This window comes from Tyto alba, unplaced genomic scaffold, assembly GCF_018691265.1.
Source record: "Tyto alba isolate M040663 unplaced genomic scaffold, T.alba_DEE_v4.0 Super-Scaffold_38, whole genome shotgun sequence".
Classification (NCBI taxonomy): Eukaryota; Metazoa; Chordata; class Aves; order Strigiformes; family Tytonidae; genus Tyto; species Tyto alba.
In genome coordinates this window covers 30,401,947-30,428,656 of record NW_024881313.1, presented here as the reverse complement: position 1 = coordinate 30,428,656, position 26,710 = coordinate 30,401,947, and the positions used below count along the sequence as shown (strand labels likewise).

The 26,710-nt window shown below is 37.6% G+C and overlaps 1 protein-coding gene across 5 annotated transcripts in view; it reads left to right on the top strand.

The window, feature by feature from the left end:
• Positions 1 to 26,710, top strand: part of ZMYND11 (zinc finger MYND-type containing 11) — a 106,637-nt gene that overhangs the window by 68,101 nt on the left and 11,826 nt on the right. For 2 of the 5 annotated variants that reach the window (XM_032982585.2, XM_042802154.1), the window contains exons 4-12: positions 7,719 to 7,763; positions 10,575 to 10,736; positions 19,294 to 19,371; positions 19,783 to 19,875; positions 21,346 to 21,433; positions 22,646 to 22,701; positions 23,409 to 23,486; positions 24,007 to 24,125; positions 25,966 to 26,173. In XM_032982585.2, coding sequence (XP_032838476.1) covers positions 7,719 to 7,763; positions 10,575 to 10,736; positions 19,294 to 19,371; positions 19,783 to 19,875; positions 21,346 to 21,433; positions 22,646 to 22,701; positions 23,409 to 23,486; positions 24,007 to 24,125; positions 25,966 to 26,173 — 927 coding nt within the window. The remainder of the gene's footprint in view (positions 1 to 7,718; positions 7,764 to 10,574; positions 10,737 to 19,293; positions 19,372 to 19,782; positions 19,876 to 21,345; positions 21,434 to 22,645; positions 22,702 to 23,408; positions 23,487 to 24,006; positions 24,126 to 25,965; positions 26,174 to 26,710) is intronic. The other 3 variants (XM_032982586.2, XM_032982587.2, XM_032982588.2) reach the window with 3 other exon arrangements.

Sequence of the window (26,710 nt, the reverse complement as noted above, 5' to 3'; positions counted from 1 at the left end):
ATAGTTACTATTTCTGCCATATTGTAACAAATTGAGGATTTTCCAGGCTGGAATGTTCCAGGTAGATTCCTAATGACTGTGAAAGTACCAGTGTTCTTTAGATTTGGTGATTCACTGATACAGAGAGTTAATGTATGATCCCGTGGAAGAGAAAAGTCAGACTGGCTTCCATATCATATTCTATACCTGAGGGAGTATATGAGGAGGCTTTGAGGGTCAGGCCACATAACAGTTTGGTCACATGAGAGCACTCAAGGGAAATGAGCTTCTGGAACTCTTTGAATCTTTTCTGTCTTTCCATCCTCTAAGGTCCCATCATTCAGAGCTTATTTTTCCAAGAGACTGCCACTATATCAATCCACTGCGTGCTAAAAGCAATGATTTTTCTTGCAAGTTATTATCACAAAGTGCACTAGTGTACCAATCTGCTTATTAATGAACTAAAAATTAGTGTCCACTGGTGTAATATCCTGCTGTGGATTTGTGAAAGTTCAGAAAAGCAAGTATTTTCAAATTGCCAAATCAAAGCATAGACTATTTTGTCTTTGAGAAGCAAATTGGAATTCTGAACTCCCACCTCATGGATGAAAAATTCTTGCTGAATTAAAGCCAAAACCTCCTTTGTCTTTGCATTAAGGCTATTAGCATGCAGCTCATGAGAATGGCCTCTCTGCCGTTCCAGTGGCTCTTCCTGTCTCCAGATGGGTTAAGAATCATGAAACAATTTTCTGCATTCCTTTTTCAGTCTTGTTTTTCTCTTCCCATCTGTTCAGGAGTATTTCTTCTCTCTCCTCTGCTCATCCTTATTTTTCATCCCCTAAAAAAGGAGCTCTCGCTGTTTGGAGAATCTTCATATTACTGAAGATGATAGTAGTAGAGTCCATCTTATTGCATACCTAAGAGATGATGCTTCTTTTAAACTGGTAAAACAACCTCATCAGCATCTTCACTTGCCTCTCCCAGCTTTGCCATCTTGACTTTTAAAAATTCAGTCAATGTAATGCTGTGTTCTTCTTTAAGGCTTTCACTCACTATTCTGGTGTTGAGATGCTGATGAAGATGTTCACAGATTTCACAAAATGTTTTTTCAGATTGAAAGTGTGTTTTGGAGAAGGATAATTTACTTATGGGTTTGAAGTAAACTAGTCAAACTAGTCTGTATAGAGCATCTATCATGGGACTTAAATTATGCTAATGGATTAGATGACATAGATCAGTCCATCTTGAGTTTGTTCTGAAAATATGCATCTTGGTTTTTTCCACCTCTTTTGTGCCAACCCTGACTTGGCAGTGTTATTTTTTTTTAAACTTTGTGTGTTCAAAATGCTCTGCATCTCTGGCAACTGTTTTGAATTATTACGTCATGCTGGTCACTGAATGAAACTTCATTGAAGCTGATGGGCTTATTAATATTCATGCTTCATTCACAGTAAATGCAGCCCTCATGCCTTTATATCACTGACAGCTGAAACAGTACCAGCCACACCTACAAAGGCACAGGGGACATGGACGAGAAGTTGGAGATTTAAGTGACGTGTGTAGGAGGTTCTGCTGTTGGTTCAGATAAAATGTTTCTGTGTGTGCAGAAACATTAACCTAGAAAAACACTATAAAATTCCATGGAGAAAATAAGGCCAGAAAAGGAATGTAAATGTAATTTAAGAAAGAAAAAGGGAGGGAGACCCCTTTTGTGCATTGTTCTTCTTGGGAGGAGTCTTGGAACTACAAGCAAAGAGATGGTTTCTTTCTGGTGTGGATTAATCCTCTTTCTAGGGGAACAAAACCTTCACATACATAATGTGAAAATAAAAGGCATTGCACCTAATAAATACTTCACTCCATCACTGATTTATCTCCCTAATGAAAATAGCCTGCAAACCTCCTCTTGGCTCAACCTAAGTAAAAAATGGTGACATTAATAGCAGAAGCAAATCCAGTTTCTGAGGAGATGTTGAAAGTTTCTGTTAACCTTGAATTCACTTGGAACATGAAGAAAGAAAATACTTTATTTTGAAACTATTTTCTGTTTCTGATATCCTGGAGGAGAATACTTGTATTGTCTCACCTCAAATAATGTAAACTACTGCTACTCAAACATGATCTTCTTGGGAGGGAAACTGAGATTTATTCATTATTTCAGAAACACAGCTCATAGGCTGAGAAGACAAGCATGACAGGGGTTTTAGCAGTCATTTTGTCTGCTGGCATGCTACTACACTTCTTGAAAAAACTTCACTACTTCTTTAGACCTGGGATCTGGAGACTGGCTCTGTAATTTGGAGCCTATCACCCTGAATTGTCCAGAACATAACTACAAGGTAGGAAAGGGAATAAAAATCTACCTGTCTTGGCAGGAATCCAGAGAAGACTGGTGGTTTCTGCCAGAAACAGAAGGCTTTTAAGACAAACCGGCAATAAATTAATTAGACAAACTTAGGCTTGCAGATTAAACTCAATAAAAGAAAGCCATAAGTGTTCTGAGAGGCTACGGAATTCACTGCAGAACCTGAGTCTTCTTGCATCTATGCATCAGAAGAGGAAGCAGTTATCAGTGAAGAAAATGGAAATGGATTCTCACAAGCCTATAAGTATGTCTGTGTTTAATATGCACTATGGAGAAGGAGATATTAGTCTGGCTCCTGACTGAAGGTTTTGTGTTGGTTCTTTTTAGATTAAAACTGATTAAAAACATGAGAGGAAAGTGATGTTAAAAAAAAAAAAAAAAAGTTAATTGCCAAGATTAAGAAACTCCTAGCCATAATAAATAAATAAATAAAAGTACTTGAAATTAAGCAAGATGCCTAGGTAGTTGTGAGGACATATGGACTTATAATTGCTTTGGATTTCTTTGTGATAAAATATGAGTAATGAATACCTACAAAATGTCCTACAGAGTCAGTTTATGCAAATCCATTTTAAAGATGGAGCCCAGGTCATCAAAGGAAAGGATCTATAAAGGCAACTGATTTGCAATGGACAGATTATCCTATCTGTAAAAGCACACATCATTGTAGCTACCTGCTGTGGTAGTTTTACAGAAAAGGAAAGAGAAGATAAAGTGAAATAATTTTCATAAAGGCATTCTAGCTGCTGAAGTCTTTTTGGCTTTGAAAGAGAGATGGATGCTTGTTTATTTGCTGAGCATTTTTGATGAGGAAAAGCAGTAGGAAAAAACATAGATGCAAAAAAGGAGGCAATGTATCTAGTACATACTTATATACAAGGAAACAACAGGAGAGAAAATAAGCTTATTTTGATGCTGAATTTACTCTAATGCATTACTCCAACATTACATGTAAAACATGGGATGATCTAAGAAACTTTATAATTGTAAAGGAATCATCCTGATCAAGCATGGATCCTGTACAGCAACGATAAAAGGGAAATACTTTATTAAAGAGCTAGCTCACCATTTACCTGCTGGAAAGATGGAGTAAGTCCTCTGAGCCATCAAGGAATTAATCATGCCTTACTCACTTTGGAGCCTAACCTGTCATTCTGGTGAAAAGATAAAAGCAGATTCAGTGGGCTACTGAAAGCGAGTTTACAGAAGGATTCATGCTCGCTAAGGAATAGATGGAGCCAGGGATGTTGTGGCATGAAGAGAAGGCTGACCCAAAGGGCAGGAGGAGGACTGCCCTCACAGCAGGCTAGGACCTCTGGCGAAAAACATACACAGTGTTCCCACTGTGTTTGAAAAAATACTGGGAATGGTGTACCATGACACATTATGTTTGTTTGACCCAGGTAGTATTTGATGCATGCTAGTGTCTGAAAACCAGTACATCTGCCAGAGATCCATGATAAACTGAAGATTTCTTACTAGCTACTGTACCCAACAAGATGTAGCCTGTTTAAAAAAGAGGCCAGTGTGCACATACAAGATGTGCATGTTAGTCTTCTTCTGAAAAAAAGGGAATAAGGCTCCAATCTGTCCAGCTCTTCTGATAAACAGACACATTTTGTAAAACTCCTCTTATTACAGAGCAGTTACTTGGAAGGTCAACAGTATTGCAAAAGCAGTGGCTTGATGGGTGAGGGAAGACATTTCAAAGCTGACCATGGTTTAGCATTTTCCCAGTTATTACGAGCTCTTACAACTGCCCTTGTCTGAGCCTGTTTCAGACTGACTTTTGTATGGGGAACAGGTTCTGATACTTATACTTGGAGAGAAGTATGGGTGAAGAGACGAGTAATTTGAGTGTGCAGTATCTATTTACAGCAAATGTATAAGAAACATTTCCTTCAGGTTTTGTACTGAAGGACAGGAGTGCCCATAGGTAGTGCATCCCCACAGTGGTTCATTATATTCATGAGTCATAAGACCTACAAAATGCACTGCAAAGTTTGAACACTTTATATATAGTAAAGCTCATGTCTAATTGAGAAAGCTTTGATGGGAACAGATGATGCCTGAAAAAGACAGAAAGTAACTGATTGATTAAGAGGGGAGAATGTATTTAGGAAGAAATAGATGCTGCTTTGTCTAATGTGAATGGGGGCATAGGTCCCCTCCAGCATACTCTGAGAACTCTTAAGGAGAGGACTTGGATACCAGAGAAAAGTGATGGTATGGTAGATATACGCATGCTAGAACGCAGTACCACCAAGGCTTTTCATTTACAGCAGAAGGTTTGAAATGTGTAAGATTAAGTACGAAAGATAGGAATTACTTCCCAACAGCAGATGATGATGGATGCAGGTTGCAAAACCGAAAACAAAATGGAAGATGTGAGAAAAGTAATGTGAAATTCTCATGGGAGGAATTTCTTTCAATGTATCTGTTTACTGGATATGGACTGGTAGTCACCTTTGTTGGGTTCCAGTGCAGAGTTTCTGAAAGCCAACAAAGAAAACTTAACAGCAAGATCCAAGATTTTAAAAGCTTCTCTCTTAGCTCAAGGTGGGAAAATTGAAAGAACTCTGATGTTAAAGCTGATGGAGGTAGGGAGAAGAGAAAGAAGTGTTCCTTATGGCTGTTCTCAAATCCTCAAATACCAGAATCCAGAACATTTGCCTCAGAAATTATATCTTTACATAAGGGATGGTCTATCTCATTGGATGTCAAAGAAATGGTAATCTGAGTTGTGGTAGGAACTCATTCACTGAGATCCTCTTCAGTTTTCTAACGGGTTATGAAATAGGAAAAGTTTACACGAAAGTTCGGGGTTGGTGATTTGAAAACATCTTGAAATAGATGTAGCATGCAAATACTACTATTGTAAAATAGTTTCTATTTTGTAACATTCTGCTAGCATGGATCTTAGTGCCATTCTAGATTCCACCACTGTGACAGACTAAAAGTGTTGTTACAATACAAAGTGGGTGAAATCTACTGTGTATCTGCTAATACTTTTCATTTAGATTAAATGTGAAAAACTGTTCTAAGTTCTTTATCCGCTAGATGGCTGGAGCTCTAGGGACTGTTAAAGCATAGACACTAGATAGGGCTGGCTGTGAGTTTGTGCACAGGTGGGTCTGGATGAAAATCCATTGATCTAGAAGGAGCTGTGTGTGCATGAGTGTGGATGAGAGATACAGAAAACACCACACCAGCGCATATGTAAGCAGCAAAGAAACTCCGGAGAAGCACTTGAAACAGAACACCTAGGAAAAAAAAAATCCAGACTGCTATGGGACAAGTGCCACACAGGAAATGCTGGAAACTATGAACTCCATGGAAAATGCTTTCCTTCATTTGTGTCATATTGAATTTAGGACAACAGAACTGTATGTATACTATTTATAAATAAACATGATTGCGCCAAAGAGATAACTGACTTATGTTTTTCCCATCTATGTGACCTTTTTTTTTTTTAGCTTACTGGTGGGGTCCAAAGGATATCCATAATTTGGATGGTTTGGGAAATCTAGTTCAACAGTGTGAAAACAGCAAAGCCCCATAAAGGGGAGTTTCATGAATAGAGTTTTGCCTTTTTTTCCCCTCCCTTTTCCTCTCTCCACCTGATAGTAGAGTGACTTAATACCGAGTATCTGGGCTACCATTAAGGGACTTGGAGAAAACAGATTAACAGGTAAGAAATGAGCTATGTTAATGGAATATGCTTTATAAAAAGGCAAAGTGGTCCTTTTAGACAAAGTCCAAGAAAGGAGGTTATATTGTTTTCATGTGCTATGACTACATATAATTTATAGGAGAATTAAAATTTACTAATTGTTTTTACTTTTTTTTTTTTTTTACAATAATTATGGGCTTGCTAAGGTATGGAAGTGACCTAATAGTTACAGTTATGACCTCTAAGTTATTGTTAATTTTACTGTCAGTATGTGCTTCACATCTCCTACTTAATGGTATGCTAATTGTACAGCAGGATGTCACGTTCTCCAACATACAGATTCCCTATTTCAATTACAGCTAAGTAAATCTCCATTACTAATGAGTAAGCATTTCTTTTCCATGTACATTTGCATTATAATGGACATTTTCTTTATGCACTAAAATTATTCTTTCCTTGACAACAACTATATATTTTATTCTGCAGTAAAGGCTACGACATGATGATTCATTCCTTTCTGTTGGGTTTATCTGTATTTAAATTGTCAAATGTTCTGGATAGCCTGACGTTTTCTGTCCCATGTTATTTTTCTGTATTTCCAGAATAAATTTATGTATTTGCTTTACGACAACCTACTTAAGACAAATCAAAAAAAAGTAAGCTTACATGTCAGTCATAAATTAAGCCATATTTTAAAAATTGTTGCATTGTTTCATTCATGTTGCTGAAAAATCTCAACTGTTTGTGTCAATCCAAAGTGACCTTTATGATATAAAGTTTGACTGATTTGAATATAAAGAACAAGTGACCACATGTGACCCATATGGCTGCAAGATCGCACTCTGCTTAACAGAGCATATCTCTTTGGCTATTAAATACAATCCCCCAAACAGACATTTGCTGCCCTGCTGATGCATTTATCTGCGAATGCAATGGGCAGCTGAGAAAAATGAAGGGGGAAGGCCTCCTGTTACATCTGAGCTATGCAGCTTTGCTGCTGAATCCGCTCCCTCTTGGGGGTTGTGGCTAGGCACTGGGTGCTGCTGAACTGGGGCAGCTGGGTGCTGCCAGCGGAGGATTCCCTTCGTCTGCCAGCACCGTAACCCAAGAGGCTTTCCCTGCCCTGCGTCGGGAGAGAAGGATATTGGCAAATTGAGTCCCTGTGGCAGAGATCATTCCCTCATTCCGCATAGCCCCGGGAAAATGTATCACCTTTTATACACAAATAAGGACTGTGAGTTTTATTGATAAAGTGATAGCTTAATCTTTGGTAATATGCAGCAAGGAAGGTGTTGCTTTGATTTTGGTGGGGCTACTCCCTATGCAGTAAATTATGTTACAAGGATCTTTTTTAGATGCCCAAAGAAAGTTTATATATCAAAGAGAGTGCATTAATTAGCAATCATTAATATTCTTAACAATTTCCGAGTTGGTCTGGTGGTGGGTATGTATATGGGGGAGAAGATGGGTGTTGGGTTCTTTTAATGATATAAGCACATGGGTTATTTTAAAGAAAAAATGTGGTGAAATCATTAGGTAGCATTCCAGAAATGCAGGAGGAAATGTATGCAACCAGATGTTAGAAGTAACAGATTGATTTCCTGGTCACTGTGCATGAATTCTTTCTAGCCTTGTGTATATCCTGATAATTGGATGGCTTACAGTATAGATACAAAGTTTGTTTTGTTTTTATTTTGAAAGGCCTACGGTATGCAGCCTTTTTCCCAGACAGCAGCAAAAAACAAGGTGAACAATTTTTGCACTATGTGGTTTTGAATTCTGTCATATTTTCTATTACGTTTCTGTCTTCCATTAGGATAGCTTAGTTTACTATATTAACCACCACCATCATCCATATCACTTCCAATTCTGAGTTTAGTCTACATTATGTATGTATGTAGTTTGATGATTTTTTTCTCTCTCCTGGGGGCTGGAAGTGGTTACTCACATGTTACAGTTCAAGATGTTACAATGGTTGCCCTTTAATCAGTCATTTTCGGAGTGACTGATGACACCTGGTGGTTTATTTTGTAAATGCAGACTTAACCGTGTTTGCAGCTGGCGGAGAATTTTGACCTGTCCTACCCCGAGCACTGACAGTCAGAGTTTGAGGTATTTAAATGAATCTGATATCCTACATGAAAAAAAATATGTTGGAAGCACATTCTCCTCCCATTCAAACTTATGTAAACCAAGAGAAGCAATAACATTTCATTGCTATTGGAGCAAAATTAATGCCTCTGACCTTGCTGTTGAAGTCAATAGTGTAGTTGTTCACAAGGGCTATGTACCTTTTTTATTTTCTTTATTAACTTTTAAAATATATTGCATAAATGAATGTTTTATATCTATTTATGCACTAAATATACTGCATTAAACTAAAAATCTTTTCTGTGAAAACCCTGGGTGATTATATTTAGAAATAATGATGCTTTCAAAACTTTACAGTGTGAATACTGAAGGAAGCTTCTTCTGGTGTTTTATTTAATGTCATGGTTTCTGGCTTGAGCGTATGATTTTTCTTGCCAGCAAATATGTTTCCGTATGTTTATGAAATTCCACATCTCTTTGCCAGCATATTTCCTAACAATGGAATATCTGGGATATACCAATAAGTAACTAGCATGAATAAAAATTAAGACTCCTGGAATCCTGAGTCTGTGGTGAAATTCCTCAGCAGCCAGGACCTGTTGGGGTCTTCTCAGTTTGATTTTTATCTGGATATATCTTTAATCAAAACTGATTCTTTTTCTTGCTTAATTGGCCCTTTACTGCCATCTGATTATTTTCTTTTGTTCCATAAAGAAGATAAATATTACACTTAATATGAAAGAAATACAAAGCAATACTTTATCTGACTTTTCTCAGTCTACAGGCAAATCAAGTACATCGACAATGCAGTATCTTTAGTTGTTTCTAAAATATCCTAAAGAAGGGGCTCCCAGGATGCACTGTCACTGGACTTTGTGGAAGGGGAATGATTGCGTGAAGTGACAATGTGTTCTTTATAGCCAAATGTGGTGGTACTATTATGCCAGTCTGAGATATACAGAATTGGCAAGTAAAATTAAATAAGGAGAAATGATAGAAGAGTCAAGTTACACTGTTAATCTGAACAACAAAGGAGGGCAAAGTTCTGAGTTCAAAAATCATTGGTTAAGGGTTGGTTGGTGTTTTGTTTTGTTTTTTTTTTTCCCCTAAACTTACTGCCCCTGCAGTCCAATGTTCATGGTATATAAACTTTAGTATAGGCAATCTGGGTTGAGGCTGTCCTGAAATCTCTTATATTCATGGGGGCTCTGGTCAGATGCATTACATACACAACATGGCTGCTCTTCAGCATAAGGGACTGGAAGTGACACTTCTGTGTAGCACTTCCTACACTGCTCTGTTGGAGGAGACCTCTCACACAAGGACTTAAATGACTGTAGTTCCCAAGCATGGGAAAACGAGAATTGGACAAATGCCAGTTCTGGCAGTTGGTGGGAATTGCTAACTCCACCTTTACAACATGATGTTAAAAAAAGCTTCATCAGAATTTTATCAAAATAATTTATTGAGGAGTATGAGTAATTTTTTCAGAGATCTGAACCCACTGAAAAGTGACATTTGACATGAAAAGGCATTGGGAGTTTTATCTGAGGTATGACAGCTATTTTGTCTTCTAAGTGTAGGGAAAAGTGTGGCATTTCAGATAACATGTATGAACATTTAATGGTGGCCACTGGCAGTTCTGTCTGGTTTTAGTACTATAGATTCCTAGAGCAAAATTCTGCCTCCAAATTATATGCATGCTGCTCTCGTTTACTTCAGCAAAGCTTGTGCACATGTTTCAAAGGTCAGAATTTGGCCGTTGGGGCTGAATTTTCAAGAAAGGATGTATTAAAGACATGTGTGCATCAGCAGAACCATATCCTTTGTCTTCTGTAGAACATTTCAGGAATAAGCCTAGTGCTATTGGGCACTGCAAGTGAAACATTTTCTATTTTTTGAATTGCATTGGGATTGCTTAGCAGAAACATTTCTTGCAGTAATAGGTTCATGATTTCATTTATTTCTTGCAACTCAACACTTTGATGCTGAAAAGTTGTCAGTTTTAAGAGTAAAGACTGGAAGGGACTGCCCTTCAGAAAATTGCAGTTGAAATACACTGTAACAATCAAAACAGGGGAAAGTAGCACAAGGAAATAGGTATGGTCTGTTGAGGTGCACAAACTTTTGTTTGTAGTCTAACACAGAGAGGTCAACAAGTGTTTTACACAAAGGTAGAAAACAAACCCACTTTTCATTGTGGACAGAGCTCATATTTGAAATTGTTACTAATCAGACACTTGAAAAAACTAAAACTTGGCATTCATATTCTATTTGAGTTAGTGTGTATTAAATTGATGAAGATCTTTAAGCATGTAGGTTTTCCCCTGTTTTTTAAACATTATACACTTCTTAAAATGTTTATAATGTCTAATTGCTGCTGGATTTCAAGACATATCAATTTTGTTCTTAGTTCCTGCAGATTTTGACAGAATGTCATACCAAAATATTTTGTATTTTTTGTAGGACTGGGAAACAGAAAATCATGACTGGTATTGTTTTGAATGCCATTTGCCTGGAGAGGTGTTGATATGTGACCTGTGTTTTCGTGTGTATCATTCCAAGTGTTTGTCTGATGAGTTCAGGCTTAGAGACAGCAGTAGTCACTGGCAGTGCCCAGTTTGCAGGGTGAGTACCTATGAGATTTCATGTGCTGATTAGAGGATTGATATTCATTAATAGATTCATTAAGGTGTCCAGACGGTCTGGCCAGGTTAATGGATAAAGAACTGAATATTGAAATGATGGTACCTACCTAGAGCATCTATACAGAGATACCAAAGTATGGTGCATGTAGCAGATGGTCATTTTTTAAGACTCCAGCAAGTTTTACTTATGCATCTGAACACACACAGTATTCTCTGTGGGAATGTGTGTACGTGTGTATGCCACGTGTGAATGCAGTATATTGTGGAAATCCTCAACATGAGTAAACAAATTGCTGTATAAGATGCTACTGTTTTTACTTAACACCATTTTAATGAATCATAATGTAACAGTTTTGTATTTTGATGACTGCATTCTTAATATTTTATTGGAATCATATTTTACGTTATATGGCCACAATCATGTTACCGATGAGGGCAATATCAACAAATATGGGGTGAAATCCTGCTTCTCATTTAATTCTGTGGATTCTATTGGTGCAAAAAGGCCAATCTGGATTTCACCCATAGCATTTATATCTATATTGCTTTTTCTTTAAAATTGATATTAATATGATTATAGTAGGGAGACAGAAGTATTTTTAATACCCTTTCCAAGAATGAGCAAGTATGTTGTCTACATTAGAACACTAAACATTTTAGTCAGGGTGGTGCCTACTGGTTCCTGGCCTTGAATTAGCCAGATACTTCTCCTTACTGTTGTCATCTCCACATCACCTCCCCCAATGGAGCATGTTCTTAGGCTTCCTTAAATGGAGGGAATAATGCATATGAATGTTTAAGCTAAAAATATTGCTATAGAAAGGCATAGACCTGCCACTTGCACTCTGCCTTGGATTGCTGGAGGGAGAGGAAATTCCCTTGCTAAAAGCTTAGATTTAGCTGTAGAGCAGCAGACTGACCTTCAGATGATCTGTGCTGCGAGGAATGTAAGGGTTCATGTGCTTTGCAGTACAGAGAAGCAGTTTTTGAAAACATGTGGATTGTTTTGTTTTAAAACAGCACTTCCTGACTTCTGTTACCTTAGAACAAGTTGTAAAAAATCTGTTGCCTGTTGCCTCAGATTGGGAGCACTCAGGGTTTAGGGAAATAGGAAGAAAATCGAGCCTGCCTCAAGGAAGTGGAAAGGAATGAAAAAGTAGTGGCAGGGAGGAAACAGTTAAGAGTAAGGACATGTACTGTATCTCTTCATATTGAATTACTAGCATTTAATTTAGCTATTCAATATTCCCTCTGTTAAAAACTAAGAATGACCATATATAGGTGGATTGCTTTCAGATTTTTAAATAAACCTCTGATAATTGTTGCTTCTCATAATCAGTATTGATAGTTCTTATAAACAGTTAAAATTAAGTAAACTGGACCTAGTCTCCACTATAGTTTATCAGTAATTTTAGATGACACCTTGTGAGACTAGGGAACGTAAATTGTTTTGAGCCACCTTGTATATGACGTGGTTTATAACATCTGTCTTGTAACATGGATGTTGTCAGAGTGGAAATGCTGAATCGTTGCATGAAATATGCACAGATACATAGGGTGGTCAGCTTTGAGAACAGTTTGACTTTCAGACCATGTGCACTCTGTCTGTCTTTCTGCGTATTGGTTCCCTTTTTGTTATACAAAGATTAAGGAGAGGTTTTGGGGGCTCGTAAATAAGGAGGCTTGCACAGTCCCTGTAAACAGAGGAGGTCTAGTTTGTCATGGGAGTTAGCATCCTTGTGTCAGGCTTCAGTATTGTTCGCTGCTTTCTCCCCACTTTCCTAGGAAACGACCGCTCTCATTTTATTTTAAAAGCAATAGAGAGGCCTATATTTAAAAACCTGTTGTAATTTGGAGAGCCCTGGCTGATGTCCAGAGGATGTAACAGAGCTTAACTATCTTGCATAAGGGCAATGGGATTTACTTTGCATTATCAGCAGTAAATATGTATGTTCAAGAAAAGTAATAGCTGGGAAAGAGATGCATATGTTTTCATACCTTATTCTTGTAACTGGACATAGCACTTTCCACTCAGGGGTTTCAGAGCTCTTTACAAAGGTGAAGTAAAAGTATGTTTTAAACCTAATATATTGGATGAAATAATCTAAGAACACTTCATTCTTATGTAGAGATTGCTGCTGTAATGCTGCCAAGGTCAGCAAGTCTTTGGATTATTCATTTCACAATTGCTGGTTGTACTAGTTCAATCAACCTGTGCAGCTTTATCTTGCACACTTGACTACTCAGAAACATTTTATAAAGGACATTGCCAAGGATTTGTTCATAACTTTAAAATATTTTTCCTCCCATAACGTTTATAACAGTCCCTTACAAACCTTGCTCTGAACTCCGTTTCCCTGCTGGTGGTTTTTCTCCACTGCATCCATAAGCAAGAATGTCCAGTTCCTGGCTTTTTTTTTAACTTGATGGTACCAATCTGAATATTTTGTACCCTACATAATTCTCATCAGGAGTCAGGAGTCAGCCAAAGTTCAATTCAAACCACATTGCAGTGATTGAAAATTTTCCCTGTCTGCTGACTAATCATTGTCTTAAGTGAAATAAATTGGTATTATCAGCAAAATTCCTGGTAGACAAGTCACAAGAGAAAGACTCATATCGAATGAACTTAGAGATTACATGGTCCATTCAAGACAGGGTTAGTCAACTCAGTCTCTAAAGGATGCAGGAGACTTGCACATTTATTGCTGCTCTTTGGTTAGATAAAAGGAGGAAATTACTGTTCTCTAGCTGTTAACTTAGTACCTACAGACTACAGAAGGTACTGCAAAAATACTAGTGTTTGGGGGGAGGGGGGAGCAGGCAATAGATATATACAAAAACCTGAATAGGAGAATACTGATCACATATTGGGGTAACTGACTATTAATATTTCTTTTTTGAAAAATTCAAATTTTAAAATAATTTTATAGAAAGGCAAAATTATGCATGGTGACATATAGTTTGTTGCAGAGGAATAGATTTTGATTTGTGAAACAAAAAGAATTATTCATGTGGTTTCACTTGGCTCCTAAATTTTTTACACTTGTCTAATCAGAAATTGATCTTCCATGCATGTGTTTTGCAAGGAATTAAAACCAATTTGCCTATCACAGTGAGTGTTTCAATATTTCTGTTTTTTATATATATGAGAGTAAAGTATATTGTGGAGTTGAAGATAATAAATGCTGTGCTGATAAGTATTCTATAAATAGGCTATTTCTGAGTTCTGGTACTGCACTAAGCATTTCATATAGTACATAAAAATACACCATCATGCAGTTCACAATCAACTTTAGACAATTTGACAAGTGAGAATGACAAACAGTAGAAAGTCAGAAGCACAGAAAGATGAAGGTTACTTAAGTGAAGTAACTCAAGTATTTCAGTCAGGGGGGTTTTAAGTACTAGCTGTCAGTCAAGACGGTTAATGTAAAATACAAGAAAGGAAGAAAGAATATGGCTCTATTGACTTACTTTATGGGGTATTATGGTAGGAGTTTGTTAGATAATTGTATGATGAAACATTCTATAAACAGGATTTGATATAATCACACAAATAATAGCCATGGATTGGTAGGTGAAGGGAAGCCCTAGTATAGAACTGATGTTAGCACCACATGGTTCAGTGCGCAAAGCCTGCAACCTGGGGAGGTGTTAGTGCTTGGCAGGTCCCTCCTGTTCACCTTGCAGCCACATGCATGCTTGAGTACATCAGGGAGCTGGCAGAACTGGGCACTGCATAGGGTGTATTTAATAAAGGAATTTGTCCACAGCAGTGAGAAAACTGGGAAACCTCCACTTTGAGCCTCCTACCACCTTCTCTGTGCATGCGAAAGCATATTTAATTCATATGATGCTTCATATTCAGAAGGTGCTTAATGCACCATACAAATACAAACCAATTTGTGGATTCAGCTGTAACATTTCCAAAAGCACCTAATGCTTTGAAAAGTCTGCCTTAACTGTATACAGTCCTGAAAGAGGCAGGTCTTATGCCATATTCTGCTCATGCAGATGCTTTTCTGTATGCTGCTTAGGGCATATGGTGCACTGGTTGCTCTGAGACCCATTCTGTGTGCCTGCATACTTTTCTTAGTGGTATAGGAAACCTGAGGACCTGAGGGTTGAAAGTTTGAGAAGGCAGCAGAGTAGTAAAGCTTTCCATATATAGCACCAAATTCCTCTGGAAATTTAAGCCCCACAAAAATCCCAAGGGCCAGTGGGTAAAACAAGTGGTTTCTAAACAGCAGTGGTGAATGTATGCTTGACTCAATGGACATAGTTTCCCTCTGCAGATACACTCCTGGAAACCTGAATCGCTTCTGAAAATGGAACTGATGCCTTAAAAACATATTTGTCATTGAGCAGCCTTTACCTGTTCCAATCACTGAACTGAAATGAAGCTCTTTCATGTGTGTATACACATGGCAGTTGAGAGAGGAAGGGAGAAAAAAAGTGTTAATGGGAGATTGTAGGGAAACCTTTTTACATGGAGAAAATGTAATTTAAATGCTTATAGCTAGACAGAGTGCTGACACTAGGACTTTACATTCTTAGTTTCTCTATTTTTTTTTCTCTTAAAATTAAAGATCTCAACAACTGCAGCATAATGACCATAATGATCAATCGAGAGCTACGTGCTAACTTGGGGTGCAAAGGATAGTCACTTCCATCGTAAACAGTGTTATAGCAAGATGGAGTGTTTTTTGGCAGTACCCCTAGCTGCTGCTAACCTCATGTGGTTCGTAAAGTCTTGTAGTGAATTCCTGCACTATAAGCGTGTCAGAATTGCTAAATAAGTCACACCTGCACAGTGCAATATATTGCTACCCTATTTAACAGCTAAACAGCTTTATTAATCTGGAATATTGAATATAAACAGTGATGTAAATCCAACCTTCAGGTACAAGCTTCTAAGAAATAGATGTGCTGCAAAGAATAAGGCATATATAAGGTATTTCCTGCACCCACAAGCAAAGAGTTAGGTTGCAGTCTTGGCCTTTACCTACCAGATCTCATTAATCTTCTACATGAGGATTGCTATTGTGAAGGTTATTACTTCACTTCTACATCCCTTATGTAAATACGTGTGCCTGACCAAGCCTTTCAGTTTACTTTGATTAAAATCAGAAGGGTTGCAGATTTCTCTAAAAAATGGCATGACTTAGGAATCTTCTTTGTTGTGGGTTAACCCCAGTAGACAGCTAAGCACCACACAACTGCTCTGTCACTTCTCCCCCAACTCCCAGTGGGACAGAGGAATAGAAAAGAAAGCATAAAAGCAAGAAAACTTTTGAGTTGAGATAAAAAATGGTTAATATGTGAAGAAATGGAAGAGGTGAGAAAGAAAACAAAACAAAACAAGTGATGCAAAGGTAATCACTCACTACTCTCCATGGGTAGACTGATGCCCAGCCAATTCTCAAGCAAAAGATAGCTAACCCCCTTAAGCCCCCTCCTCTCCCTTTCTGTTGCTGAGCATGACATTATCTGGCAAGGAATATCTCTTTTGTTAGTTCAGGTAATTTGCCTGATTGTGTCTCCTCTCAACCTCTTGCGCACCCCATCTATTCACTGTGGGGGCAGAGTGAGAAACAGCAAAGGCCTTGTCACTGAGCAAACACCGTTCAGCAAAGATACACAGTGGATCTTGCCACTTCTACAGATTCACAAGCCCCCGTCATTGTTTTCACTTCCCAAACACAGGAAATTAAAAGACCTAATTTTCATTTATACTTGCTTCTATATCACTCTGGCTATAAAGGGACCTGAAAGTGGGTATATTTTCTTGTGTCAGAGCAATATAAATAGATTTTATGCAAATTATATCCCCCATCTAGTATTATCTATTTACTTGCTTTAAGTGGCTCTAAGTTGACTTCTCTGAGAACACTACAAGTCTTCAAAATACAAAGCAGGGGTTTTTTATTAAAAAATTACACATTTTTCAATATAGCTTCCAAAGAATGTGTGAGTGGTGCCTCCTAAAAGGCTAATCTTTGTTGAAAAGTGAATGAAGTGGTTGGATTATAACTTGCTTTCTACAAAGGGTGAGCAACCTTGCCATAAAAAGACATTTTGCTGGCTCATAGGCTCCAATTCCCTAAATTTATTACTGTTCAACATTTAGTAGAGGAACCTGGAGATCAGATTCTTCCTAAAATAAATCAGTGTAGGGAATTGAAGGAAAAGTGGAAAAATTCAAGTTTGCCTGAATTGGCAAGTTAATTATATCATTTTTATTGGTGCTTAAGATGGTATTAATTGCTGACATCAATAACGATACAAAGCCAACTATCTATCTTTTCTTATGATCTGAAGGATAAGATAAGATAAACTATCTATCTAACACTGTCTCTTACAACTATCTTGCCCAGCAGGGCATGAAAAATGGTTCGCATGAATTCTGAAATACTTTCAAAGGATGATAAATTCAGAACCATGTCACAAAAAGAGGTGTAGAAGAACTATTCAGTGCAAGTGAGTTTTATTGTGTCCTAATAAGTTTCAGTCTTTTAAATTGCTGTGTCATTAGCAAGCATACAGCACTCAAGTGCCTAAAATGACAAAATGACAGCAGCATTTCATAATGCAGATAATTGAATGCACATTTGGGTTTGCATTTGCAGTAGCAGTGTTGGTTTATGCAAAACTGAATAGGTGAATTGAATTCCAGCAGAATGCGTGTTCTCATGGCAGACAAAGTAAAATATGAATATACAGAAGGTGATTCAGACATACAGTGGAAAGTAAAATTCTGTCTCGTTCCAGAGTTTGGAAGGAAGATCAGGGAACCATTAATATTATGAAAATAATGTTTAAATGCACTGCAAGTGTTAGCAAGACTGGGTGCTGGCCCTTTCCACACTAGTGAGTTTTACCCAACAGTGCTAGTGTCCTGTCAGGAAAAAAACTACAGTGTTGTTACACATACTGTAGTATTTATATATAGGTTCATGACTGAACTGATATTTCAGCACAGTTTGTAATGATTCTATGTATACTGTCAAGCAATCAAATAAACAGCTTCATTTAAGAAGGAGGTAGTGAGTACAATCCTGTGATGTATAGGTTGCACAGTTGCTGTAGCACAAGGGCCAGCCTGTGATTTTCAGTGTCTTCAGTGTCTTGCAGGAGCAATATAAGCAGAGGAGACACAACCAATTCCTATGTTGTGGTTTTTTTTTTTTTTTTGCGCTAATGTGGAATTTTTACTCTTGACAAGTAAATACGTAAAAGAAGTTGCTCTGTACTCAATGTGTCTGCTCCCTCTATATGTTCAGAGTCATATATAAGTAATTCAGTAAAAAATAGCACATTTCTAGTGATTAATAATTCATAAGCCTCATCCCTCTTTTAGCTACCTATTAAAACATAGATTCTGTTTTTTCTTGTGTTTGCTAAGCAACAGTCATTTGCACAATTATGTGGGTCTCACTAAAGACCATCAAAATTTGAGGATCAGGAGTAACTGAGCCAGTTTGGTCCACCGAGTTTGAATACAGGTGGTGATGTAGGGCATGAGAAGGGGAGGACTCAGCTTGGCACTCAGTGCATTTGGAGGTGTGAGGATGAGTAAATGTTTTTGCAAGAGATGTGAGCAGTTAGAAAGCACTTCAGGATAATAAACCTGGAACCCATGCTGTTGTTTCACTGTCCTTTTGTTTTGGAGAACTACTGTAGGCAAGAGCAAGGAGGAGATAGCATTTTTCAGCCAGCTGTTGTAAGGCCATGCAGAACTGTGCACAGCTGCTGTGACCTGGAATTGGAAAGGCTGGTTTGTAAGAGCGTGCTAGGCATCTGCAGAGAGCCACCTTCTCTTTAGCAACATGTTTTCTGTATGCAGTGCTTCCCACTAGCCTGGATTGACTTTGAAGGGTGGGGCTACTAGTCTAAAATGAGGGAGGAAAACTCTGGATCCTGAGCTGCTAAAAAAAAGCAGCCTGTGTTACAGAATCTGGATTAGATTTTGTGAAGAAAGAACCACAAAAATCAACTGCTATATTTCTCGAGCAGTAAAAACTGCTCTGAGTTTTTACTGGCTAGAGTCTATTTGACTTCCTCCTAGCCGGTGTCATTTTGCCTAGTCAGCATATAATTTGTAGATGGTACAGGGTATTCTTTTAAAAAGAATTTCTTCCTTTACTGAAAATATTAATGCCTTGCTAATAAAAAGACCATTAAACAAATTTTAAACTGCTCCCTAAAATGCCTTTCCTCATTCCTTTTTTTCTAATTAGACACTTTTTTACATGAGAGGTTTTGACAAAGTATTATTGATACAAGTGGAAATAAAACCTGTAATTCTTCTGTAGCTGAAGTCCTCAGCCCAGACATAATTCAAAGCAACATATATAATTGTTGTGATGTGTTAGTGTTACTAATTTCTCAGAAAAGATTTTCCCAAAAATATTGTGTGATATGTGATTCAAAGTTACCTTTTCAAATAATGTTGTGATGCAGAGAGAATTTTTAGTGGGTGAATTTTGAAGTCATGTTTAAAATAATAATATGATCCTGTTTTTCTTTGACAGAGTATCAAGAAGAAAAATACAAGTAAACAAGAGATGAGCACATACCTGCGATTCATAGTCTCTCGTATGAAGGAGCGGGTGAGTCTGAAAGAGGGAAGTTTATCAAAGTGTCGGGTTGTACTTTAGGGGGGTACATTATGGTTGGCCATGTGTGGCTGTGCAGGGAAGATGGCTACAAGGGGGTGCCATTTTATTTGCCCTATCATAAGCGGTGCGTGTATTTCCACATACACTTAGCAGGTGTCATTGCTTGGATTAGTATCATTCTGGCAGGAGTAGTTTATGCCATGGGCCCGTGACTCCTCTGAAATGGACATTTTTCAGATTTGAGACACATGTAATCTGTCAGATTGTGGATCCACAGTTTGTCCTTGTGTATTCCCCATCTGAAATATTCCAAACTATTGCATTTTTTTAATATTTTATTTTTTTGTGTGTTTTAAGCAGATCCTAAATGCAGTAACTCATACTGTCTCATGGTCCTTTCAGGCTATAGATCTAAACAAGAAAGGGAAGGACAACAAACACCCAATGTATAGAAGGCTGGTGCACTCAGCTGTTGATGTTCCTACTATACAGGAGGTAGAGTGACTTGCTTTCTGACTTCCACACTGTTTATGGTGCCTTTTAACAGTAAAGATAAACCTTAAGGACTAAAGCACTAATCCTGTTTATTTCTCCTTATAATCAGTATTTCACTATTGTATCTAGCATTGGATATGGGAGCTTAAAATTTCAAACTTTTCCTCATAAGTAGGTAACTGAGTAAAACCATTTTGAGTGGTGCCTAGTTTCCAGGCAGAGTACCCTCAATTTCTTTTGTACTAAGTTTTTGCTAGGAGCTGTAGGTAGCTGAAATCTTTAGAGAAAATACCCTTCATGTAAGTCACTGAATATGGACTTGAGTGCCTATTTTTGCATATTTGGCCCAATGTTTTTGACCATATTCCAATTTTAATCATTATGCCCTTGTGTAGGTGTCAACTTATAAACATCTAAACGATTCATAAAGAACCAATCATTTTGTTGATCATGAAAAAACAAGACTCACTTAAAACATCTGTTTTACATTAATTGTTCCAAAAATAAAGTACTAGGAAATATGTTGTCCTTTTTTCTGAACCAGAGTTCTGACCATGACTCATATAAATCAATGGCACATAACCAAAACCAACAGCATAGTCTTTATTCATTGCTGCAACTGGAATACTATGCGGTGCTGTAGTATATCTTGCCCTTTACAACCACAGATGTGAAAAGCCTTTGTTTTATTATTGTTATTGAAACACATGGCTAAACAATAGCTTCACTGACAGTTTTGGAGACCAACACTACTGGCTGGCTTGAAGTACTGGCAAAGATGGTTGAGCCTGAAAATAGGTCAGGCCTTCCTTTCACTGTGTCACCATCACCTGCTTCCACAGAAGGCCTTTTGTTCTTGATAACAACCTAGAAACTGATGATGTTTGATGATTGGAATTCTCATAGGTGTTCTTGACAGAGCACAACTGAAAATGCTGCATTCCTTATCAGACAAAAGACCATACTAGGAAAATGAACTGCATGGCTCCATTTAGGCATTTGCTATGAATTTGGAAGACTAAGACAATCAGCCTTCATCAGAAAACACTATTGAGTGAAGATCCTGGAAGTATAAAGCCAGTCAACATTGATTTGAAACTAGCTGGTATTTTAAGGTACAAAATCTTCACCTTAGGGAATATATTTTAATTTGAACAGGTGTTCTGGGCCAGACCTTATGGTGAAGCTACTTCAGAATTACCCGGTTATAACGAAGAGAATTTTTTTTTTAAACTTAGTCCAGTATTAAAGCACCCATTTTACTTCTGGGCATTGCATAAAGGGACCAATGCAGCCAGCATTCAGGTATTAACAAACCATGTCAAAGAGTTGTAAGTATTTCTTCTGTGCACAGGAAAGGCAGTGTCTGATCTGAGTTGCATAATGCAGATTTCTGTGAAAGCTTCTCTGCATAAAGCAGGCACAGCACTTTAACAGTTTTTTAACAGTCCTATATTTTATTTTGTGTAGAAAGTAAATGAAGGAAAGTACAGGAGTTATGAGGAGTTCAAAGCAGATGCTCAGCTGCTTCTACACAACACAGTGATTTTCTATGGAGGTAAAGTACTACATTTACTGCTTGCTTTATTTGATTTATCTTTAGCTGTAGGAGAATCACAAGTTCAGGATTGAATTTGGTATTGGATAATCTTAAGTGTGGATGGATCATTTGAGAGCCCTTAAAAATCAAAGTAAGCTGCAAGAGGACTTTGTAGGGTCTTTTCTGGCCCACCTACTACACAACTATTTTCATCCTGTCTGGCTAAAGGTGTTAGTGGGAGTTTGCACCTTTGCCATTCTGTTTCTCTTGCAGCCCAAGTCATAAGTCGGTCTATACTGCAGATTTCTGCCAATATAGTTACGTTGTTTTGGGTGGAAAGAGATCTGATCTCTGATGTGCTGTGTCAGCAGAAACTTGTACTATAGACGCGTATTTTTCACGCGTGGGCAATATCTGTGTTACTGTGACAGCAAAGATAGCTGCATCCACACTAGAAGTGTCCTGCTGGTGCAGTGTGTGGAGGTACAGCTATCAGAGAAGCTGCCAGCCACTGGAAGGTTATAAGTGACTGTTTGATATGGTGGGACAGTCTGATTGGAAGTGAAAAAACACCACCACCTTGGCCAGAAGCTATAGCTAGGTTCTGTAACAAGGTTCACCAGAGCTGCCATCATTTCAGCAAGGATGTGGTTCTCCCCTGCAGACATGGCCCACATCAGGGAAACTGGGGGAATGGTGGGACCAGTGTATTTGCAGCATCAGAAGATCCACACTGTCGTTGGTAGGGAGAGATGTGAATGTGCTAATAGAGAAATACACAGGTGTAAAGGGAAACACAGAGTAATAAACAGTCTGTGAATCATTACTCTGAGCAGAAATACTTACCTGTGTTCCTGTCAAGTGGTGATAGCAGAGAGCCATGTTGGAGGAGAGTTGCAGTGTGTCATTAAGACACTAGCAGAGAAAGAAACTGGATCTGTATTAGGAGCAACCCTGTCTCCCTACTGCTGCTCCTCAGATGTGTACTTGTATTGTTCAGTTTAAAAGCTCCAAGCAGTATTTTTGCATATAAATCTAAAATAGAAAACAAATATAGAACTGATTGTTAGAAAATTTTAAATGGAAGGGTTATCCAAGTGACTAAATTATGTTTTGTATTCTCAAGCAAAACAATTGTAGCATGAAAGTCATAGCAATGACAGCTGCAAATCTTTGTGAGCACTGTGATCATACTGTGATTGTTCGTACCATTTTTTCCTTAATTTATAGCGGACAGTGAACAAGCTGATATAGCGAGGATGCTTTACAAAGACACATGTCATGAAGTAAGTAATACCAAGTAACCAAAATGTAGACAAGATACTTGTTTTTAATTTCAGAATCTAAGAAAATTATTTTGCAAAAATAAAAAGGGTGTGAAGTTTGTTGTAAATTTCCCCCTAACTGTCTAACATCTGAGTCAGAATTCCTTTTATTTTTTTTTTTGCAACTAGACTATAATTTCAAAAATACAAATATTCAAATTTTAGTTTTGAAAATAATCTAGTAATACATAGTTGGACTAGAAATAATTGCACTTTCTAATATAAATTGAACCTGAGGTGAGATTCCTACCAAATTCTGTAATTGGCAATTAAATATTTCTCAACATTCAGAGGAGACTGAAAAATAAAGCTAAGGGAGCTGTCACACTTTCTTCATTTGTACAGTTGAATTACTTCTTTCAGAATGTACTTTAAATATTTGATTAATTTAGAGAACTATTCTTTGCATTTTAGGTATAATAAATCCTTAAGAATTTAATTAGTTTTCTCCCTGTGCCTTGTTTTTCTAAAACATGAATAATGTTTCTGCTTGTCTTTCATCCACTCTTGGCTCACCTGAGTTTCACACCTCTAGTTTGCACAGACAGAAGTAGCACCACCAAATTAGCAAGCAGGGCTGAAAAATTTTACTGCTAAAAAGAGAGGGATACTACTGAAATCACATAAATGGAATTTTTTGAACTTCGTTATCTTTTTTTGGTTTTCAGCTGGATGAACTGCAGCTTTGTAAGAACTGTTTCTATTTGTCAAATGCGCGACCTGACAATTGGTTCTGCTATCCATGTGTAAGTTGCTGACACAGGTTTTTGTTTGTTTGCCTTTCTGTATAAAAGCCTGCAGGTTTGGTGTCATTAATGCATTGACTATTCCATTTTGGTAGGCTTGTTTCAAAAATATGGTTAAGATTCTGTAAGCCTACATGTTTTACACAAGTGAAATGTATACTGAAGTTCAAAGCTGTAACAATATAGTTTATAAAACTTGGTTATCAGCCAGTTATGACAGTCTCACAAGAAAATAAGGAGCTTACAGAAGTAAAACTTTGCTCCTAGATGAAGCTGTAAAGACAAGTTTAATTTTTGGGCTGCTTAAGATCTCTGTTTTCCATAGACAGTTACACCCTTTTCAGACTTTGTATGTGTTTTACTTTGATCCAAGCAATACCTCTAACAGGGAAATAGGTATTGCAAGAAGTTAAAAATTAAAATAACACTAGATATAAGCAGCAACCATATTCTTAAGATACTATCATAGTATTACAGCAATATAATACTTCATATCCAATAATAAATACATTTTTTCCAGATACCTAATCATGAGTTGGTTTGGGCCAAAATGAAAGGCTTTGGGTTTTGGCCAGCCAAAGTCATGCAGAAAGAGGACAATCAAGTTGATGTTCGCTTTTTTGGCCATCACCATCAAAGGTAATTTATTAATTCCATGTGCTGCTTTTTACAAACAATACTTAAAATCATTTATCTCGTCTATCATGTTGTGAATCCTGGCTTAGCTAGTTGCCAACATTAGAAAGACTGAGTACTTTGCCATAATTGTTTTAGAAAATTTAAAGCTCAGTCTAACACATCCAAAGTTGCCAAATGGCTCAGAGATTCCCTTTCCACAGTTGCCATAGGGATGTTACTTAATGCCATTTTAATTAAAGCAAGCAAGTGAACTTCAATTCTTTTAAATCAGTAGCAGCCTGTTAATCCAAACCAAGGTGAAAATTGGACAGAAATGTACTCTTACTACTAGCAGTATTGACTTTGTGCAATTTTCTCTTCTGAGCAGGCACATTGCAATTTTGTGTTTTAGTAACATAATATACATCACAAATGTTTCTGTCTTGCCGCTAGAACACTGACAGAGCTCCTGCTGCGAGCTAGTTTGCAATTTCAGAGAATAACTCTTTACATTGAAAACTTCACTCTTAGAGATCAGCTTTTACTTCCAATTGTTTGTTCAGTGTTTGGGGAGGGCTGTAGTAGTGTTACTACAGTGGATGTACCGTTTGGTTTTTTTTTTTGGTATTTGATTTATATGCCTGTAAGGTGAGGAGAGGAGACATTTGCAAAGTAATTCATAGTTGTTGGGAAGGTGGTATATTTTGGTGCCTCCCAGAAGGGCCTAGGCAATTCAGTTACAGTGTTTTATGAGGCTGTTCATTTGAATTGCTGTTAGTGTAATTTGCACAGTATATAACATGTTTTCACTTGTTATATGAACTACCAAGATTTTCTAATAGGCACAAAGTGGGTAAAGGATCTTTATTTGTGTCTCAGTCATATAATGATTTACCTTGAATCTGTTTGCAAATACAGCTTATCTCATTAGTAGTTTTGGCGTTAAGTTCATACAGCTTCAAACCATTTAATAAAGTAGCATAACACTTGTGGGATGAGGTACTTGCAAATTCTTAAATGTGTGCTGATAAAAAGGGCAAAATACATTTTACTAGCATACCATTGCTTAGTTACTATGCTGGACTTGGAGAAAAGGCCAAATTTCTGATTGGTGTAAATTAGCATTGTTTCTTTGACTTCACTGAAATTAAATATATATTGTAAATATTGAGAATCTGTCTGCAGACGTTTAATTTGTTACAGTGTTTACTCTGTTATGTAGATGTACATGACAGTCACTCAACGTCCAGTGTTGCTTGGTATAACCTTTCAAAATGTCAAGAGCTGCCCATCTAACTCTATGAGAACTCTCTGAAAACATTTAAGAGGACAAAGTACCTTTGGAACTAAGTCACTGGCATGAATTCAGTCCAAAAGAGCATGACAGTCCCCACATGAGTTAAGTCCTGATAGAAGGGAGCCCAAACTACAAAATGTCTCTATTTGAGGTGATAATTTGGTACACTCCTTGACAGTTTTAGCAAAGAGGTCAAAGGCTAAATTGGATTATCATAGGAACCTTCAGTAGAGATGTCTCTCTGTCTGACTCGGGGCATTTAGCAAGAGAGCAGGTAGGAGATGTGACTGCTGGTGGTGCTGGGGGAGGTTTGTGGCTCACCGAAAATGAAAGAGACTTCTAGTCATAGCACCCACAGCTAACAAATGCTTATAATAACACAAATGTCTAATGGTATGCAGTCTGTTTTTTTCCAACTGTGTTGAATATACAAAAATTCTGAGTAAAAAGGAATTGTTGGTGATCAGCCACTGTGAAAAACTGCTTTTGAAGTCAGATTCTCAGATCAAGATCCTTCATCTGTATTTAGTGTTTCTGAACCTGTCTGTACTGTTTATTGAAAAGGGCCTGGATCCCCTCTGAAAACATTCAAGATATCACAGTGAATATCCATCGGCTGCACGTGAAACGCAGTATGGGGTGGAAGAAGGCCTGTGATGAGCTGGAACTACACCAGCGCTTTCTTCGTGAGGGGAGATTCTGGAAATCAAAGAATGAGGATAAAGGGGAAGAGGAGGCAGAGTCGAGTATCTCTTCCACCAGCAATGAGCAGGTGAGTGCTGCCACAATGTTAGCAATCAGGGCAATTTATCGAAGGGTACAAAGATGACATTTTTGATTAATCTACTATTAAATTAACCTTGTGCTTTGTCTGCTTTTGTGGTGACAAGAATAGGATTCAAAGGCTTATTCCCTATATATTGTAGCTCTGTAATAGCAAGAATATAAAGTTTTCCTTTTTCCTCAGTTTCTTAGATGACCTTTGGGAAATTTCAAAATGTTTGTCACCCGCAGCACCTTGATGAGACAGACCAAGATTTCTAAAGTTAAATAGGAATGTTAAAGTTAAATGTCATGGATATCAGATAGACTGCAACACTGCCTTCTTGGACTTCCATCAAGGGTCAGCCCTGTGGCTGTTCAGCCTTTTCACAGCTGGAGTATGTTCACTTTGGACTGCATTCTGTGCTACAGATCCCCAAGTAACACCAACCACAACATGTTCAGCAAGTCCAACTTAAGTTAGGTGCAAATGTTGCACTTGAAGACCACTGGCCAGCAATTTATTACAGTCATTAAAAATAATTCC